General features: G+C 52.0%; 3 protein-coding genes and 1 long non-coding RNA gene across 5 annotated transcripts; 2 read left to right on the top strand and 2 right to left on the bottom strand.

Moving 5' to 3' along the window:
- Positions 1-5,725: 5,725 nt before the first annotated feature.
- On the bottom strand, positions 5,726-8,636 carry EIF1AD (eukaryotic translation initiation factor 1A domain containing). 2 transcript variants are annotated; one of them, XM_007170977.3, is made up of 7 exons: positions 8,098-8,636; positions 7,544-7,609; positions 7,269-7,466; positions 7,013-7,121; positions 6,802-6,910; positions 6,582-6,629; positions 5,726-6,043 (listed from the first exon to the last, which is right to left on the bottom strand). In XM_007170977.3, exons 3-7 carry the CDS (start codon positions 7,353-7,355, stop codon positions 5,899-5,901), a joined length of 498 nt encoding a protein of 165 aa, XP_007171039.2. In that variant the 5' UTR covers positions 7,356-7,466; positions 7,544-7,609; positions 8,098-8,636; the 3' UTR covers positions 5,726-5,898. The 2 variants fall into 2 exon arrangements, with proteins under 2 accessions (XP_007171039.2, XP_007171040.2); XM_007170978.3 differs by having other exon boundaries at positions 7,269-7,443.
- A 42-nt stretch (positions 8,637-8,678) lies between these two features.
- Positions 8,679-10,376, top strand: BANF1 (BAF nuclear assembly factor 1). The gene is made up of 3 exons (XM_057552867.1): positions 8,679-8,817; positions 9,453-9,600; positions 9,846-10,376. The coding sequence occupies exons 2-3, from the start codon at positions 9,478-9,480 to the stop codon at positions 9,990-9,992; spliced, it is 270 nt and encodes an 89-aa protein (XP_057408850.1). The 5' UTR covers positions 8,679-8,817; positions 9,453-9,477; the 3' UTR covers positions 9,993-10,376.
- An 11-nt stretch (positions 10,377-10,387) lies between these two features.
- Positions 10,388-15,841, bottom strand: LOC130708838 (uncharacterized). The gene is made up of 3 exons (XR_009009247.1): positions 15,711-15,841; positions 10,705-11,173; positions 10,388-10,635 (listed from the first exon to the last, which is right to left on the bottom strand). It is a non-coding gene; the product is annotated as an uncharacterized LOC130708838 (long non-coding RNA).
- A 314-nt stretch (positions 15,842-16,155) lies between these two features.
- Positions 16,156-17,552, top strand: CST6 (cystatin E/M). The gene is made up of 3 exons (XM_057552866.1): positions 16,156-16,407; positions 16,934-17,059; positions 17,410-17,552. The coding sequence occupies exons 1-3, from the start codon at positions 16,156-16,158 to the stop codon at positions 17,491-17,493; spliced, it is 462 nt and encodes a 153-aa protein (XP_057408849.1). The 3' UTR covers positions 17,494-17,552.
- The last annotated feature ends 995 nt before the right edge of the window (positions 17,553-18,547 follow it).

Genomic DNA, 18,547 nt, shown 5'->3' with positions numbered 1-18,547 from the left:
TCCAGCAATACACTGAAAAATGTATCATGGCTATTTTATTCCAGGAATGCAAGGATGTCTTAACATGAGAAACTGTGTCAAGATATCTCACCATGTTTACATATTACAGGAGAAAAACCATGCGGCTAGCTGAGTGCCAGGGGTGCTCCTTGGCACACATACATGGGTGGCTGGATGACAAGGGAGGAAAGTGAGCTGGGCTGCATGGGGGGGTCCGATGGAAATGATCTGGCTGTAAAGGTTGGTCCTAAAGTGATAGATGTGCGGAGTCTGACGGGCCACAAGTCTCAAACCTAACTGCAGCAGGGGTCGGTACTATTAGGCAACAAATCACATGGACTGGCCATGGCATTGGGGAAAGAGGGCTCCTGAACGTCAGCTCATTCGGGGAGATCTATTCATATATGGTTGGACTCCACTACTAAGTTGGGAGAATAGAGGTGGAATTCAACTTTGGAGAATGACAAAGGGGAACAGTATGCAGAATACAAGGACTCTACCTCCATCAGAATTCCTAGGTATGACCCCCAGGAGTTAAATGGCTGATGAGAGAGGGAGAAGTCGAGATTAAAAGGTTTTAGGAAGAAAAAAGAGGTTATTAGGTAGATCACAGAATCACTGAGGGCTGGAGAAAAACATAAGGCCAAGCTTAGATACAATGCCCCCCCCAAATCACACAAATACACCCGAAAAAGTGGGAAACGGAATTCCCTGGTGGTCCAGTGGTTAGGACTCAGTGCTTTCACTACCGTGGCCTGGGTTCAATCCCTCGTCGGGGAAATGAAATTCCCGCAAGCGATGCGGCTTGGCCAAAAAAAAAAAAAGAAAAGAAAAAAAGCAGGAAACAAAGGAGTATTTAAAGGAAGATTTTTAGCCCTAAATGTACTAGAAAATGAGTCTGAAATTAAGCATACAACCCAATAAGTCAGAATGAGCAAATAACCCCAAAGAAACAGAAGGAAAAGGCCAATAAAGTAGACAGGTATCTTGCAAAGCTAGTCAAAGAAAATAAAATACACAGAATTCAGGACAACGTGTGTTGTTTTGGGAATTCCCTGGCAGTCCAGTGGTTAGGACTCCGGGGCGCTCTCACTGCCCCGGGGTTCAATCCCTGGTTGGGGAACTAAAATCCCACAAGCTGCATAGTATGGCCAAAAAAAACCTCCCCAAAACAGAAACGACAAATGTTTGTTGTTTTATCTGCTCTCACCCCTTGCCCCCTTTTTGGGTAAAAGAACCTCTCTATCCCCTGGGAAACGCATGTCATATGGGTCAGGGAGGCTCATCTCGCCTCCCCTTATTCCCCCTACTCAGCCCTGGCCAGAGTGGTTACCAGGAGAGGGTAAGTGACCAGAGCAAGACCAGTCGGTCTTCCCTGAAGTTCATGGATCCTGAAGAAGTAACTCTTTGTCTGTCAGGACCAAGTGCAAACTGGAGCTTCCTGAAGAAAAAACCTACAGGGAGAAAGGGATTGCTCAACCAAGAGGAGCACAGACTATCCAATAAATAAATGAGAGCCCTGACGAAACCATGCTGGCCTAGGTCAGCTCTGCCTAAAGCTCTGCCCTGAGACTGCAGACCAATGAGCCCTTGTTTGCTTCTGCTGGTTTGAATTAGACTTTTGTCACTTTTAAGTAAGACAGTCCCAAATGATACAAATAGTACGCATGATGTTTTGCCAAAAAAGGCTTAAATATACATAAAACGCACAATTCTAAAAAAATATAAATTACCGAAATTGACTCAAGGATAGAAAACTTGAATAAAATGCCACAGAAAAATTACAAGGCAGTCAAAGATCTACCCTTAAAAAAGGAATCAAGCACAGATTTTATAATTAAAATTCAATCAAACCCTGAAGAAACAACTCCTTTTCTTTTAAAAAAAATTTAAAAAAAAATTTTATTTATTTATTTTTGGATAGATTGGGTCTTCATTCCTGCACACAGGCTTTCTCTAGTTGTGGCGAGCCGGGGCTACTCTTCATTGCGGTATGTATGCTTCTCATTGCAGGGGCTTCTCTTGTTGCGGAGCACGGGCTCTAGGCCAGCAGTCTTCAGTAGCTGTGGCACGAGGGCTCAGCAGTTGCGGCTCGCGAGCTCTAGAGCCCAGGCTCAGTAGTCGTGGCGCATGGGCTTAGTTGCTCCGTGGCATGTGGGATCTTCCTGGACCAGGGATCGAACCTGTGTCCCCTGCACTGGCAGGAGGATTCTTAACCACTGCGCCACCAGGGAAGTCCCAAAACAACTCCTTTTCTATAAATTACTCCAGTCCAAAGAAGAAGATTAAATGTCTCCAAACCCATTCTACAAGGCTAGCATAAGGTTGTTGTCAAAATGGGACACAGAGATCATTAAAATAAAAAATGAAATTGGCCCAAGGATATAAAAATCCTGAAGAAATAAACATAAAACTAAGCAGAGTTTACATCAGAATTCAAGAATGGTTCAACACCAGGAAACCTAATCATGTAAATCAGTGCAATAATAAAAAAAATCTTTTGACTATCTCATAAATGTCAAAATTCATCACTGTTGAATAAAGGAAAAAAACACTCAGTAAGTTGGGTACAGAAGGAAACATCTTCAGCCTAATGAAGTTTATCAACCAGAAACCCAAAGCAAGAATAATATTTCATGATGAAACATGAGAACAATTCTCACTAAGAGAGGAACAAACAAGGGTGCCATCCAACATTATACCGGAAGTCCTGGCCTCCATAATTCACAAGGAAAAGAAATGAGTGTAAAGGACAGGATGAAACTGCCGCTGGTAGAATATGATTTGACACTCTATCCAGAAAGCCAAGAGAATCAACTGAAGAACTCTTAGAACTAATGAGAATTCAGTTAGATAAATAGGTGGGCACACAGAGATGGACAGCTTTCCTACCTGCCAGTGATGGCTGGAAATGTAATTTCAAAAGAACCCATTCATAACGACAAATAGCTCTAAAATTCTTAAGACTACATTGAACTAGACCCATATGAAGACAACATTTTTTTTTTTTTTTTGTCCACATGGCTTGCAGGATCTTAGTTCCCCAACCAGGGATCAAACCAGTGGCCCCTGCAGTGGGAGTGTGGAGTCCTAACCACTGGACCACCAAGAAATTCCCAGAAGATGACATCTTATAAAAGAATACACATAACTCATTTCTGTACAGGAAGATCAAAAACAACCGTTAAGTACCACTCCTCTCCAAATCACACTATGAGATTTAAAACCACGCCAACAGAAATTGCAACAGAACTTTTAAATGCAATGACCAGTTCATCCTAAAGTTTTTATGTAAAAGAAAACAGGAAAATTCCAAGGAATGATGGGGCAAGGGTGAGGGAGAATGAGTTATCAATCATGCTATAAAATATGGCGCGTGAGAGGGGCCGCGATAGTGAGAGGCCCGCGCACCGCAATGAAGAGTGGCCCCCGCACTGTGATGAAGAGTGGCCCCCGCTTGCCACAACTAGAGAAAGCCCTCGCACAGAAACGAAGACCCAACAAAGCCATACATACATACATACATAAAAAAAAAAAAAAAAAAAATATGGCGCGTGCACACACAATCAGTGGGCCAGATTCCAAAGAGATCCATATATATGCAGGAATTTCATTTATTTTAAAAAAAGGTATTTTGGACCAGTGAGCAAAGAATGAACCACTCAATAAATGGTATAGGGACAAGTGGCTAGCCCTTTAGGGAAAAAAAGTTAGCCATCTTCCATACAAAAATAAACTTCAGATGAGTTAAAAATACACTCACATCTTCAACTTACCTGGTTAATTTTTTGCACATGAATGTATATACATACATTTCTATATGTGCATATATACACACATAAGCACACACACATGTGTATGTATGTATTTAAGACTACACTAAGCAAGCGTAAAAAGAGAGTGAATGAGGAGCAGGTAAATGAAGCGGTAGCCGGAGAGGATGTGGGATCAGTGACAGGTTTTTTTCTGGTTGTTTTTCAGATGGGAGATTGTATAGCACCTTTGATGCTAACATACCCAGTACAGAGGATGACAAAAACCAAAACTCACAAAAACTCCTTAAGTAAAGAGAGACAGGCTCCGAAGCACGAGAGGAAAGGCTTAAGTCCCACCGGATTGCAATGGGCAGTAAAATGACAGGAAGATCCATGAGCACAGTTGTAGGGTTGGTAACAGAGAGGTAAGAGTTCCCTCCAATGGTTACTATTTCTCAATGAAGAATGAGCTACAGTCTGTAACTAGCAGGACAAGAGGGATTTGATTAAAAAAAAAAAAGAGTTTTCTGGGGCTTCCCTGGTGGTGCAGTGGTTGAGAATCTGCCTGCCAATGCAGGGGACACGGGTTCGAGCCCTGGTCTGGGAAGATCCCACATGCCGCGGAGCAACTGGGCCCATAAGCCACAACTACTGAGCCTGCACGGCCGGAGCCTGTGCTCCGCAACAAGAGAGGCCGCGATAGTGAGAGGCCCGCGCACCGTGATGAAGAGTGGCCCCCACTCGCCACAACTAGAGAAAGCCCTCGCACAGAAACTTGGACCTAACACAGTCAAAAATAAATAAATAAATAAATTTATTTTAAAAAAAAAGTTTTCTAATACGACATCCCAGGGTAGATCTGCCAGGCAGTGCTGAGTGGCCATCTGAGGCTTGTAATTACGAATTTAAGGTAAAACTAATGAACCAGGTTGGCTGTTTTCTCTAACAGTTACTTGCGTACAGGCAGAGGTGAGTGACTGGGTTGACCAGGGTTAGGTTTTACTAGATGAACACGATGGAGGAAGAAAGGGAGTACAGGGCGTAGACCACGGAATTGATGCTGCACAGGGAAGGAAGTGAAGATAGGAGATGACGGTGAGAATGTGGCAGGGCTGGAGGATGAAGATAAAGAATTTCTGTGGGGGGCGGGAGGGGTGGTAGTTGAGCAAGGAGGCCTGGAGGTGGTGATTGTACAGGTTTTTGAATTCAAATGGTGTTGCAATTTCTAGTGACGTCAGGGGTCCAGAGAGTGACTACGGATATAGGCAACAGGCCTGAAATAGAGAAGACAAGGGCATCAGTGATGGGAACATCAAGGACCTAGGTGGCCACAGCATTGAATGGGCCCATCCATGGGATGTAGAAAAACAATGATGGAAGCAAGGGTAGAAGACTCTAAGCCAGGAGGTAAACTTCAACGTCTGAGCAGTGACTAAAAGGTGAATGCCAGCAATGAAGAGGGAGAATGTACAGTTAGAGGTAAAAAGCTTCCAAGGAGAAGTGGGATGATGTGGTTTGCACGAGGGCTGAGGAGTGATGGTCTGAGCAGCCACGAGGAGGCCACCAACCAGGGCATGTACACAGCAGCATGGAGGTGGGCGCTCCTGCAGTCACAGGTGACTAGAAAGGCAGGGAGAACAGCTTACGAGGCACTGTGAAATTCATCCTGAGGGTCTCTTAGAGGCAGATGGGCACTAAGTCCCGCTGTGATCCTGAATGCCTGAGTCAGTACTAACTGCAAGCAGGCAATGAAGTGGGAATGCTCCCAGTTATTAACTACACGCAAGGAAGCACACAGGGCCTGGCACTTACTAAGTGCCCGATGAGAGAGGGAGAAACTAGGAAAGATTCCAGCCATTTCCCATTTCCTGCCCATTCAGCCCACCTGCCCATGAGGCCACCACCTAGGAGCAGTTTTTAACTTTACCACATGTCCCTCCTTCCTCCAAAGAGCCACTCCGACACCAGCATAAGTCATCACCCACCAGGGGTTTAATTCTCCTATGTCAGAAAGTCAGTTCAGAGAAGGGCCCTGCCTTGTCCCCATCCAGGGGGAAAGATCCACAGAGCCTCCTGGGAATGGCCAAGCTCAGAGGAGCCAAGGACTAGTCTCTGAGCAAGAGGAGAAGTGGGTCCCGGGGTCTCAGGCTGTCTCCTCTTCTTCACTCTCCTCCTCACTCTCATGATACTGTCTGCGGTTGGTGTTAACAAAAAGGTCAGCATCATCTTCAGAGCTGGACTCTTCTACTGATGACTGTGGCTCAGCTGGGAGTTCTGGCTGAGCCTGTCTGCATCGGGGCGGGGGGAAAGGACAGTTAGCCCAATGCCTTCTGGGGAAACCAAGAAGCCCCACAAAAAGGAGGACCATATGGCCAAGCAGTCAGGGCTCAGCGAGTCAGACACAGAGAGAATTGCAGGAAACTTGGCCAAGAAAAAGCGGCAGGAAACTACCTCCTCCTCACCCCCACCTCAAAAGTTTGCTAGAGCTACTGATTTTAATAATAATGATTCTACTACAACCGACACTCAATGAACCCACATTGCTTACCAGATACTATGCTCAGCAATTTTACAAGCATTAGTCTCTTTAACCCTTACAAAGCTCCCATTTTATAAGTTAATCTGCTTAAAATCACTCAGTTATAACTCGAAAAACCGGAACTTTAACCCAGGGGATCTGACTTTTAAGCCATACTTTTAACCACAAACTTAGAAGCTCTCACCAGGGACCCTATGTAGGAATGAAGGAAGGTTCTATTTCCCCTCAAGGTACCAAGGCCTGAAGCCCCATTTTCTGTCTTCCCTACCCCAGGACTTGTGCCTCACCTGTTCTGGTTATTGTGTTTCTCAGCCACTTCGGAGAAGGCCTCAGGCCTGTGCCAAGAGAAGAGCCGAAGTCAGAAAGGACAGACAAACCCCTCAGCAAAAAAGCTGTTTCCAGCTGTTCCTGCCTGAGATGTCATGATATTCCCTCCCCTAATTCCACAGCTAGGAAGTAAGTCCTCCAGAGAAGTAGGGCAGCCAGTGACCAAGGGGACCACCCTACCAGAGCCCCTCCTTCTGCAGAGAGCGCACGTGGTCTTTGCAGAGCACAAAGGAGATCTCAGCCTTCACCTTCTCTCCCTCTTCAATAGGGTCAACGATGAGAAAGTCCCCTGCAGATAGAGAGGAGAAAAAGTACAGTCAGTCCTGCTTGCAGTGACAGAAGCTGAGGCCATAGGAAACGGTTCTGTCTCCAAAAGGGCAGCCTCTCTCACCTCTCTTGATCCAGATGTTCTTGCGGTATTTGGAGGGCATGCTCACCAGGAAGCGCTGCCCCTGGGCTGTCTCCACCTCATGCAGATTGTTCCCTGGGGTCCTGAGTACCTGGTCCAGGAGAGACCAAGAACCAGTCAGCCTCATCAGCCAGTTCCAACACCTACTGAGCTGTGGTGCACCCTGCCCCCACCCCAGGGGCCCAACAGGAGTGGAGGGGTGGGGGAGGCAGAGCAGCTGGTCCCCAAAGCCACTCACCCTCACGATCTGCTGCTGGTCGGAGGGCACCATGTGCTCCCCCAGCACCTCCTTCACCACATGCTTCCTCTTGGTGGCCTGAGACATGTTCGGTCCTGTCCCAGGGCGGTGAGGGATGCAGAGACTATCAACTCCTCCTCCTGAGTTTCTTGGATGGCAGGCTCAGAATGCACGACTGTTTTGAAGATGGGGAGAAGCCTTTTACTGAGGAGTGACACAGTGTCCTGGTTAAGAACATGAGCTCTGAAATCCAATTGCTTGGATTCAAATCCTACCTTGGTTATTTCCTGGCTGTTCAATTTCTTTAGACCTCAGAGAAAAGCAGTAGCTAACTCAGAGCACTGTTATTAAAACAAAATAATCGTAAGCAAAACACTTAGCACAGTGTAAGACACGTAAAAAAACTCGTATTATTCTTAAGTACTGACATAACCACAAAAACTAAATACGTGTTCTAGAAAAATAAATCATTCTGGCAACCACTTGGGGAAGGAGTGAGATAAACCATTTCTTCCTCAACATGCTTGTAAATCCCAGGTGCAGCCCAACCACACAACACAGATGCTCAATCTCTCAACACAGTACAGACACAGACAAGTTAGGAGAATCCAAGTCAGGAACGAGTTAATTAAAGGTCGGGGTAGGCTGGCTTGGTCTTCGACATGTACTGTTTCTGACTTGGGTACTGAAAAAACAAGAACTAATGCGTACTCAGGAGACTGATGGCTTCCAAAGGAAACTCCGACGTGTCATCCCTAGTTGCCGCCCCCTGCCCTCCTGCCTCCCTATTCTGGAGGAAAAACGCTCAGAGAGAAAGCCCCATACTTACTCTCTGGCCCTCGAATCCCACGGGGGCTGCCTGAAAGACCCCGCTCTCCAGGCGGGACGCTGAGATCGGCTCGTCCACGACTCACTTCGCAGCTGAGCCAATGAAAGCCCAGAAAAAGGACTTGCCGGCGGTCACGACAGTGGAGTCGCCTTGGACTCAGGTCTCCGGCGCCTTCGGTTCCCGTCAGACTCTCACAAGCCCGACAGCGAGGAGGACGGCGCGGGTCAGCCTGAGTCGGACACCGTCCTTCCGGCGCTCTCCCGGAAGTCTCCTGGCCACGCCTCTCTCCTTGTCCGTCCCTCTAACTCTTCCCACCATCAGGTCGGCCAAGGCTAAGTCCTTTAAGTTCCGGATGCCGTGCAGCAGAGAAATAAAGTTTTCTTATCACAGACCTCTGCTCCCTGAGACCGGAAATGCTTCCCGAGAAGCGAGACCACAGAAGGCAGCCCGGCCTCCCGCGAAGCAACCGGAAAGGAGCGCCTACTAAGGGCACCCTCAAGGTCCGGGGGTGCCTCAACTCGGTGACTGTAAGCGGCTAGAAGCGCCCAATGTAGATTTTTTTTTTTTTTAAGGCGGCCCTTGAGGCGACCCGGAAGCGGAAGTGGAAGAAAGTTCTAGTGGGTTGAGGGATCGGCGGGAGCAGCCGGGTGGCGGGAGAAGCCGTGACGGGAACCGGAGCTGTGAGTGAGCGCGAGCCGCGGAGCAAGGCCCGGGCTGGAGGTCGGAGGAGGCGCGGGGAGGAGGGGAGGGGCCGCAAGTGCTGCGACGGGCCAGAGAATGCGCTCTCGGACGCGCCCTCTGAGAGGGTTCGGCCGCGGCACGGGGAGGGGGCGGGGCGCGGCGCGTTGTGGGCGGGCCCGGCGGCGTGGAGCTTGAGGGGCTGGCGGCGTGGAGCTTGAGGGGCAGGCTGAGCGGGTGTGTGCGCTCCCGGTGCGCCTTCGCTCTGTGAGCAGCCTGTGGGGCGGGTGGGAGAGCCCTTCATTTGCTTTTCGGACCAGGTGGTCGTTCCAGGCTGGGTCAGTGCCGCCTTTGCCCAGCCAAGGTCAAAGAGCAGTGACAGCTTTAGGATGGGCCCTGGGTACTGACCGACGCCTTTTGTCCTGCGTGCACCACCTGGTAGGGCAGGATAGTTTCTCCTGTGGGGCGGTACCAAAACGCAGCTTCCGCAGGGAGTGGCAGAGACCTTTGTCTTGAACAGTGAGGAAAAGACTCTACTTGGATCTGTGTTCTCATCCGTAAACTGGGGGAAATCGAGAAAGCCTCCCTAACGGATGCTCTAGCTGTCTCTTACTGTGAGATTGCCAGTGGGCCTTCGAGAGTTCCCGGGTTTTTAGCCATAACCTCCCTTTTCTTAGGATTCCCAGATTAAGCCTGATCAAGATGACAACCTCCCAAAAGCACCGAGACTTCGTGGCAGAGCCCATGGGGGAAAAGCCAGTGGGAAGCCTGGCCGGGATTGGTGAAGTCCTGGGCAAGAAGCTGGAGGAAAAGGGCTTTGACAAGGTGTGGGGTAGCTGCGTGCAGCCGGGGAGGGCCAGGGGTGGCCGACTACAGTGCTTCCCCGCAGCTGGGGAGTGAGGAGAGTGCGTGTACCTGTTGGGGATGGGCGGTGAGATCTGCAGAGCCCGCAGGCTGGAGCCTGCCCCGTCTCCTGGGCTCCTGTGCTGGGAGCGGCGCGGAAGTGGCCTTCTTGTTCTTAGTCCCACAGAGCGCTCAGCAGCCCGCCTTTTGCTTTGCCCGTCTTGCAGGCCTATGTGGTCCTTGGTCAGTTTCTGGTGCTAAGGAAAAATGAAGATCTTTTCCGGGAATGGCTGAAGGACACGTGCGGCGCGAACGCCAAGCAGTCCCGGGACTGCTTCGGGTGCCTTCGAGAGTGGTGCGACGCGTTCCTGTGATGCTCTCTGGGGAGCCCCCGACCCCGAGCCCCAGCACTGAGTCTCCAGAGTTTGCAGCCAAGTGAGGACTCTTCCCCTGTCCTCTACAAAGGAAACGATTGCTGTTGTCGTGCGCACCTCCCATGTACTCCAGGGTCTTTTGGGAGTTCTCTCCCCTCACCATTTCAACTTTTTTGGAATTCTTATCCTTGCATGCATCCCCCTTCTCCTTTCCCTGCCAGTTTCGTGACAGCAGTTACCAGCTTTTCTGAGTGATTCCTGGCCCTGTCCCCGCCCCCCTGCCCCCACCTCTGGTCTGTTTTATGCCATTTGGCCCTTTTTCTGGCAGAACGGTCACTGTCCTTGTAAAGTTTTTTAAATCAATAAAGTCAGTGGCCTTCGTGACTGGGCTTTGTACGTGAGAAGCAGGCGGGCTGGGAGTGGCCTATTCCTCAGGGAGTGACCAGGTTTGCCGCCCTCCTTACCAGTGCAGATCGAAACTGGCAGCTTCCTTCCCACTCCGGAGGGCAGCCATCCTGGCCACACAGGCCTTGGGCAGGTGCCTTGGCGTGTCTCAGTCCTTTAGTAATGTGGGAGAGAGTTTGGGTTGATCCCTTCCTGGGATCCAGATGTCCATGTGGTCGGCAGCTGGGCTAGGCAGCACCTGGTGGAAAAGTCAGTGGCGTTCAGAGCTACTAGGAAAAGGGTGGCCGGGATGTGGGTGAAGGTTTACCTGCCAACTGTCCGGTGCTCTCCTGGCCTCTGGGAGGAGTGGGCGGGGCTCTTGCAGGCTGCCCTGTTCTCTTAGGGAGGCAGAGTGTGAGCATCGCAACTGGGGTAGGGGCTTGAGTGAGTTACACGTTTATCTAGTATATTTTCATCTTTATTTCATTGAAGATTTAGTATGAACTAAGTCCAGAGCTAAGATCTTTGCAAACACTTTTTTCTTTCACAATAACAAGTGACTGTTTCCTCTTCTACGGGTGAGGAAGACTGGTCCTCAAAACATAATATGGAAACCTGAGAGCCCTGTGTTCCTTGGTCATGGCGCTTGGCCTCTCTGAGACTCAGTTTCCCCTCCTGGAAAATGATGTTGTAAGGATCAGATGCAGTGCTGGCATTGTTCAGGACACTGGCACACCTGCACCGGCACCTCAGCGAATGTTCACAGCAGCTTTGTTTATCCTCAGAGGGCTTACAGTCTGGTGAGGAGAGAAATGACAGATAATAAATACAAACATTGGGATAATATGAGAAGATTTCCACGATCTCAGTGTAGGGAAAGATTAAGAAAAAGCTGATAAATTCAACTCCATTAGAGAAACTTTAGTCATCTAAAGATACCGTAAAACGAGTGAGGAGCCTAACCCACGGGTGGAAATATTCGCAACACATACAGACAACAGAGGACTCTCTAGAGCACGTTCAGAGCTGCAATCAAGAAAAAGCAGACAACACAACAGGATAATGGGTAGAAGACGTGGAAGGCAGCCACAGAGGAATACCCAGGTGGTGAGTAAGCCTGTCAGAAGGTGTTCAGTCACATTCGTAATCAGAAATGCAAACACGATGCCATTATACGCTCACGGAATTGGCAAAAATTTGTAAGTCAGATGATACCAAGTGCTGATGAGGAAGTGGAGCCACAGGAACAGATATCCAGCTGGTGGGAGTGTAAATTGGTATGAACAGTTGGGGAAAAGGTTGTTCGCCAGTAAAACCGAAGACCCACCCTGTGAGCCGGCAATTCCGCTCCCAGGGTTGTGACTGAGGACACGCACACCTGCACCAGCACTTGAGCAACTGTTCACAGCAGCTTTGTCTATAAGGGCCCCCAGCTGGATCCCTATGTAGGGATCTCCATGGGTGGTAAAACTAGAGGAAAAAAAAAATGCTTATTGCAAAAGTCGATGGTAAAGAAAAAAGTTGGGAGTGATTGCCTTTGGGGGAGGGAGGCGGGTGTGATGCCTGGGAGTGCTTGGGGCTGGGAGTGGCAGTTTCCACTTTTTGCCCTGTGTGGTGGTGATCAGGTACGTTCTGTGTACTTCTCTGCACGTTAGCTATATCTCAGAACAGTAGAAGAAAGATAAAAGGGAAACCAAAAATAAAGACCCGAGGATCGAGCAATTAGGTGATTACTCAGAAAGTATGATGGTTATTAGTAGAGATGAAGGTTCAGTGCAAGCCTGGGTCTGGGAAGTGTGAGAAGCTCCCCTGGAAGGTCACCAGGTGGCCGGAGCTGGGCCCAGCTTGTGTTAACAGGCTGCTGCCTGGGAGGGTGCCAGTCTGAAGACCAGACTGAGGTGGTAATGTGGGCTGTCCCTGGAGTTTCAGGCCATACTGTGTTTTTCATGTTACTCTGGTTGGGTCCAGGGTCACCTTGGAGTCCCCTCAGCCTTGACCCATGTGCTGTGATGCTGTCACACAGGCCTGGTGTGCTTAGGCAGGGGCTGGGCAGGGCCACGGCCTCTCCCTGCTCAGCCTTGGTACTGCCACATGGTTACTGGCACTCTGTGAGGTAATGGAGACTCGCTCATCTTCCACGATGCCCTTCCTGCGGCTTCTGTCCCTGCTGGTTGCTGGGGGCTGCCCGGTGGAGCCCTGTGGGACGGGCTTCCCTGCCTCACGCACAGGCTTTGTCTGTGAAGGGGCTGAAGCCTGCCTTCTCACCTCACCCTCAGGCCCAGGCAGTATCTGTGACAGGTTGGTGGGCCCCGAACCCTCGATCTGGTCTTCTTTGTGCGTCGCACCCAACTTCCCGCATCAGTCCTGGAGCCGAAGGAGACCAACGGCATCTGGAATGTTCCTTGTGACACTGGCCTCTCAGAGGCCCAGCCCCGCCTCAGCCAGCAGGACAAAGGGAACAAGGCCTAGAACATTGGAGAAAGCAGACCTGGGTGGGGGTGGGTAGGAGGCGGGTTATCTAGACGTCAGCCCACATTGCCCGACAGGATGTGCCTGGCGGAGACACGGGTGGGCCTGGAAGTCAGCAAATATTGACCCGGTGCTCCCCCTCCCTGCTGCACCCAAGCCAGAGCTTAATGCCCTGAGCCAGTCTATCATGAGTTCCCAGATCTGCCCCAAAGCTTGAGGTGGACCCAACCCATGCACTCCGGGGTCCTGAAGGGGTCCTGCTGCCCCTGGGGAGGAAGTAGGGAGAGGCTACAGGGCAAACCCAAGCCCAAGACTCACCTCGCCACCTGCCCCAGTGGCAGCCCAGAAGGTGTGAAGTACGTGCTCGTGACCGTCACACGCGTACATGTGAAGTACGTGCAACCCCCTTTCATGTTGCCTCCTCCCTGCAGGGACCCAGGGCTCTCTCTACTGTCACTTCTGGCCTTGACGGATGGTAGCTTGAAAGAGCCCGCCAGGCCCGGCTCTGTGCTCAATTCCTTCCGTGTGACCTGGAACAAGTTGCTTCACTGCTCTGAGCCTCAGTCTCCTCCTGTGTTAGCTGGCGCAGGTTTGTGAAGATTCAACCAGCTAATGAACGCGAAACCCGGGGCACTTGGGAGAGCTCCTCCCCAGAGGGCAGCTTTAATCACGGTCGGATCGCAGCTTTCCTTGCCACACAGCCCCTTTTCCAGGACGTGATCCAGCAGGAAAGGGGAGACGAGCCCTGGGCAGGGAATAACTGCGGCCCAGCTCAAGGTTCAAGGAAGAGGGTTCTGGGAGCAGCGTGAAGGCCCGGGGTGACGTGATCCCGGGGTGAAGGGGATATCGAGGGCCCACCCTGGTCAGCAAGACCCATCAGCCAGGGACAAGAGAGGGGTGCCGTGGGCAACCTGGGTTGGGATGTCTGGGTCACAGCAAAACTGAAAGCTGTGTCCTGTGGCCAGTGGGGATGGCCCATCTGAGCTCAAACCTGGCCCAGGCCTCCTTCTGGAAGCCAGAGTGGTCCAGACTAAGCATGAATGGAGTCCAGGCTAAGACTCTTTTCCAGATGAGACCCAGCCCTGGGAAAACCCTTCCCAGGGCACCCGCACCACCACAGCAGACCTCATATCCCTGTGGAGCGGTCCAGAAGTCACACACTAGGATGCTGGCACATGGTTGCCCCCCAGCCCCCACCCCTGACCCCCTTTGACCCTGCATTTTCTCCTTGTAAAAAGAAGTAATAATCACTGCTTCTGCAGCGCTGTTATGAGGATGAGAGAACATATGTTGAGTCCCTGGTGCAAGGCTTGGCTCATACCAGGAGCCTGATAATTGTTCATTTCCCTTCCCCATCCCTCTTTTCTCACCAGGACACCACTTCTAGCTGAGTGAGTGACCTTAGACAAGTGTCCTGACCTCTCTGATTAACTTTCTTCATCTGCAAAATGAGCATGATGGTTACTAACTTGGTGCTTATGAGAACAGACCAGTGGGTGAAAAGTCTTTGAAAATTGTTAGGTTGCCATGCAAAAGATTTGCTGGTGTCGGCGCAAAGGAATAACAGGTAGAGTAGGGGCAAGTGAGCTGGGGACCCCCTGGCCCTTGGTGAGTCAGAGACTGGGCCTTGGCTTATTTCCCAGGGAGCTGTTGGAGTTTAAGTGTGGCCACAGCTGAGTTCCAAGTAACAGGAGAGCAGATCCGGGAGAACCCGAGGAGACTCCTGGCCCCTTGGGGCTGCCTCTCCACCTCTCCCCTGGGCTGCGGGCTTGGGCCTCTTACTCCCCCACTCCCAGCTTCTCTCAGGTTGGGCTCCTGCCTGACCTTGGCCTCTTCATCAAGCCAGGCTCTTGCCAGCTCTCACACAAATGGGTCTGTCCCTTTAAGGCAGACACCTGAGCCCACAACAAACTTGAGACTGTCCCTTGGCATCCAAAGATTGTTTTTCACAGCTGGGCTGAGGGGGTGGGGTAGTAGCTGGACTGGGCAGTGACCACACTGGTCCTGGTCTCCCTGGGAGAAATCAGTGCCTTTCCTGGCCCTGGGATTCTGAGAGGCCGAGAATTGGTGGGGGGGATGCTGGATGCTTTCTCATAATATTCATCACAATCATAGCTACCACTTATTAAGCACCAACACTTTTAAGCACCAACACTTAGTTGGGTACTGAAAACCACAGCCTGTCCCAAACCTCAGGTAAGATCCTTGGAAGCCCTAAGCACTAATAAGATCTTTGTGTCCCAGGAGCAAAAAGCCCCACCTCCCCCTGGCAACAAGTGATTAAAAGTACAAACGACCCTGAACTCTAAAATACTAATTCTAAAAAATTCCAACAAAAGCCAGACTTTTCCCGTGTTGACTACTTCAATGCTGTTTTTTATAGATTAATTGTCAGATTATTCCCAAAAACATCATAGCCCTATATTGCTGGTACCTCCAGCATAGGCCCAGTTTACCTATGGGTGACCCAGTCTTGGGCCGTTATTGTCAGCACAACCTTAGAAGACAAGAGTTGTCACATTTCTTCAGATGAGGACACTGAGGCTCCCAGAGGTCCAGGGACTTGCTGGAAGTCCCCCAGGCAGTAAATGGCAGAGCTGGGACCACCCACACACCTCCTTCTGGCCAGTTCTCATCCTTTGGGTTCAGTCTGGCTTGAGAGCACAGATTTGGGTTAGACTGCTGGGGCTCAAAAGCCAGTGTCACCGTTTACTCTTTACCAGTCGGTGTCCTTGGGCAAAATCAGTTGTTCCCTCTTTGTCCTGTTTACTCCTCTGTAAAGTGGAAACATTACTGATCCCCACATCATGCTGGTCGTGAGGGTTAAACAGTGCCCCGCTCCGCGCAGTAACGTCTCCTACTTACCTGCTGTTTATACAGCTCCTGGCCTCCCCTAAGCACTTTACTTATTGAATCCTCACAGCAACCCGTTTCACAGAGGAGGAAAGTGAGGCCGTGAGAGTGAAGTAACTTCTCCAAGGCTACACAGTGGAGACAGTTAAGAGCTTGCTGGTAGCTGTTGTTGGTATTTCACACGTGATGGGCCTCTGCGAATTGTCCCACTGGTGGCACTTGTTGCTGGGGGCTGTCCTTGCCCTTTCCCTCACCGGACTAGGTGTGCCTGGAGGGCACGTAGCGTCGTGATACACAGGTGTGCTGGGGCTGTCCGCTGTCCCCCTCGGCGTCCGGAAGGCGGCCTTGCCCAGGCCCGGTGATCCCTCCCCGCCGGCGGAGGCAGGCGGCGGGCGGGGGCGGGGCCGGGCGGGGCCGCGGAGCCCGTAAAAGCGGCGCGGGCCGCGGCTGAACACCGATGCCGGCAACCATGGCGCGTCAGAGTCTCCTGCTGCCGCTGGTCCTGGCCCTGCTCGCGCTCTACCTCCTGGCGCTGCCCCGCGACGCCCGGGCCCGGCCGGGGGATCGCAAGGTCGGAGAGCGGCAGGACCTGTCGCCCAACGACCCGCAGGTGCGGAAGGCGACGCAGGCAGCCATGGCCACCTACAACATGGGCAGCAACAGCATCTACTACTTCCGCGACACCACCATCCTCCGGGCGCAGAGCCAGGTGCGCCCGGCCGGCGGGGCGGGGCGGGGCCGTGAGAGGCGAGCGCGGCCCCAGCCGGGCCGCAGATGGAGGGGGCGACACAAGAGTAATCAGCCTGGCATTTTAATACAACATATTTTTCAAAATCCAATTAATTCCAAAACTTCTTGCGGAACAGAATATCTAAATTTCGGATAAGATCCAACCCTGAATTCACACGGCTACCTCACTAGCCTCACACTCGTCCCTGCCGGGATGGGCGAGTTGGGGGGGTGGGGTGAGGGAGATGGGGCAGTTGTGTGGACTTGGGTCTCAGCCTCCTGCGTGGCCCAGGCTCTGCCCCTCTCCCCAGGGCTCCCCACCAGAACTGCCTGCCGCCCCCTCCCCGCCCTTCCTCTCCCCCCATCCCAGACCTGAATCCCAAAGGCAGTGTGCTGGATATGTCCTAGGGAAGGTAATGGGAGATGGGAGCAAACGGAGGGAGGTGAGAGGTCCAGGTCAAAGGTTGTCCCCCGGCACCCCTGACCTGCCCCCACCTCTGCCCCAGCTGGTGGCGGGCATCAAGTACTACCTGACGGTGGAGATGGGGAGCACGGCCTGCCGGAAGAATGCCGTGGCTGGAGACCACATAGACCTCACCACCTGCCCCCTGGCCGGAGGGGTGCAGCAGGAGGTAACAGCCCTGCCCCCAGCCAGGCATCTGCTCAGCCAGCGGCCAGCAGCCGGGCCCTCAGGTTGTACAGCTTGAATTGGTCTGGCTGGCCGAGCTGACGTCTGGCTGAACCTGTCCCTGCCTTCTGGATGACTCAGCCCTGAGACCAGGGCGAGGGTGCAGAGAGGAGCAGACTGGGGCTTCCCCTGGAGTAAGGGCTGGGCTGGAAAGATCTGGGCTCTGGTCCTGGGCATCTAACTTGATGTTCCTTCTTGCATCCCAGAGCACCACAGGCACAGGGCTGACTGTTGGGAGCAGGCGGCCTGGGGCCTGGGCTCACCCCTCCTTCTTTCCTAATGATCTATTTGCAGAAGCTGAGCTGTGACTTTGAGATCCTTATGGTTCCCTGGCAGAACTCCTCCCAACTCCTAAAGCACGACTGTGTGACCCTGTAGTAGACCCCTGTGGGCTTGGGGGAGGGAGGGAGCGGGCGGGTCTGGGCAGGAGTGGGCACATCGGTGGAGGGCATGTCAGGTCCCTAGACCATATTTGTGGCAATAAATTGCTAGCACTGCTTCTTGCATTGGTCTCTTCTGAGTGCCTCACTCTTCCTCCCTCTCCCATTCCCCAGTCCCACTCTCGGCAGCTCCCAACAGCCCCCTCCAGCTGACAGGGTGCCCACACCACCCACAGCTGAGCTTCTGCTGTCTCAGCCCAGATGGTGCTAAGGGTGCAAAGTTCAGCTCCCAAATTTGGGGTCCCCCGAACACCCCAGCATCACAGACGTAGAGGAACGAACCTCCAGAGACTCCCAATATTGGCAGAGTTATGGGTTCAGAGACAAAGTCACAGGAGAGGGATGACGCCCCAAGACTGGAAAGGGACGGGAGCCAGTGAAGACTCTGAGCGGCACCTGAGTTCTGCTTCCTCTCAGTTGCCAAGACGACTCAGAATGGCGCGTGGGAGTTTTAGCCAGCCTGGCCCCAGGACACTGAGCTCTCAGCCTGTGAGATTCAAAGAAATGTTCTTTTTTTTTTTTTTTTAATTTATTTATTTATGGCTGTGTTGGGTCTTCGTTTCTGTGCGAGGGCTTTCTCTAGTTGTGGCAAGCAGGGGCCACTCTTCATCGCGGTGCGCGGGCCTCTCACTATCGCGGCCTCTCCCGTTGCGGAGCACAGGCTCCAGACGCGCAGGCTCAGTAATTGTGGCTCACGGGCCCAGTTGCTCTGCGGCATGTGGGATCTTCCCAGACCAGGGCTCGAACCCGTGTCCCCTGCATTGGCAGGCAGATTCTCAACCACTGCGCCACCAGGGAAGCCCCAGCCTGTGAGATTCTTATACCAGCATGTGGCCCAGAGATGGCAGAGCCCCCGCAGGCCAAGAGACCACGAAGGCTGGACACTGTGGACCACATGCCAGAAGGACTCCCCAATGCTTTGTCCTGAGCAAGACGCCTGCAAGGGGCTGGCAGGGAGCGCCAAGGGGACCGAGGTCAAATCCATTGTCCGT

Source organism: Balaenoptera acutorostrata, chromosome 9 (genome assembly GCF_949987535.1).
Source record: "Balaenoptera acutorostrata chromosome 9, mBalAcu1.1, whole genome shotgun sequence".
NCBI classification, from domain to species: domain Eukaryota; kingdom Metazoa; phylum Chordata; class Mammalia; order Artiodactyla; family Balaenopteridae; genus Balaenoptera; species Balaenoptera acutorostrata.
This window is presented reverse-complemented; position numbering and strand designations above follow the sequence as displayed.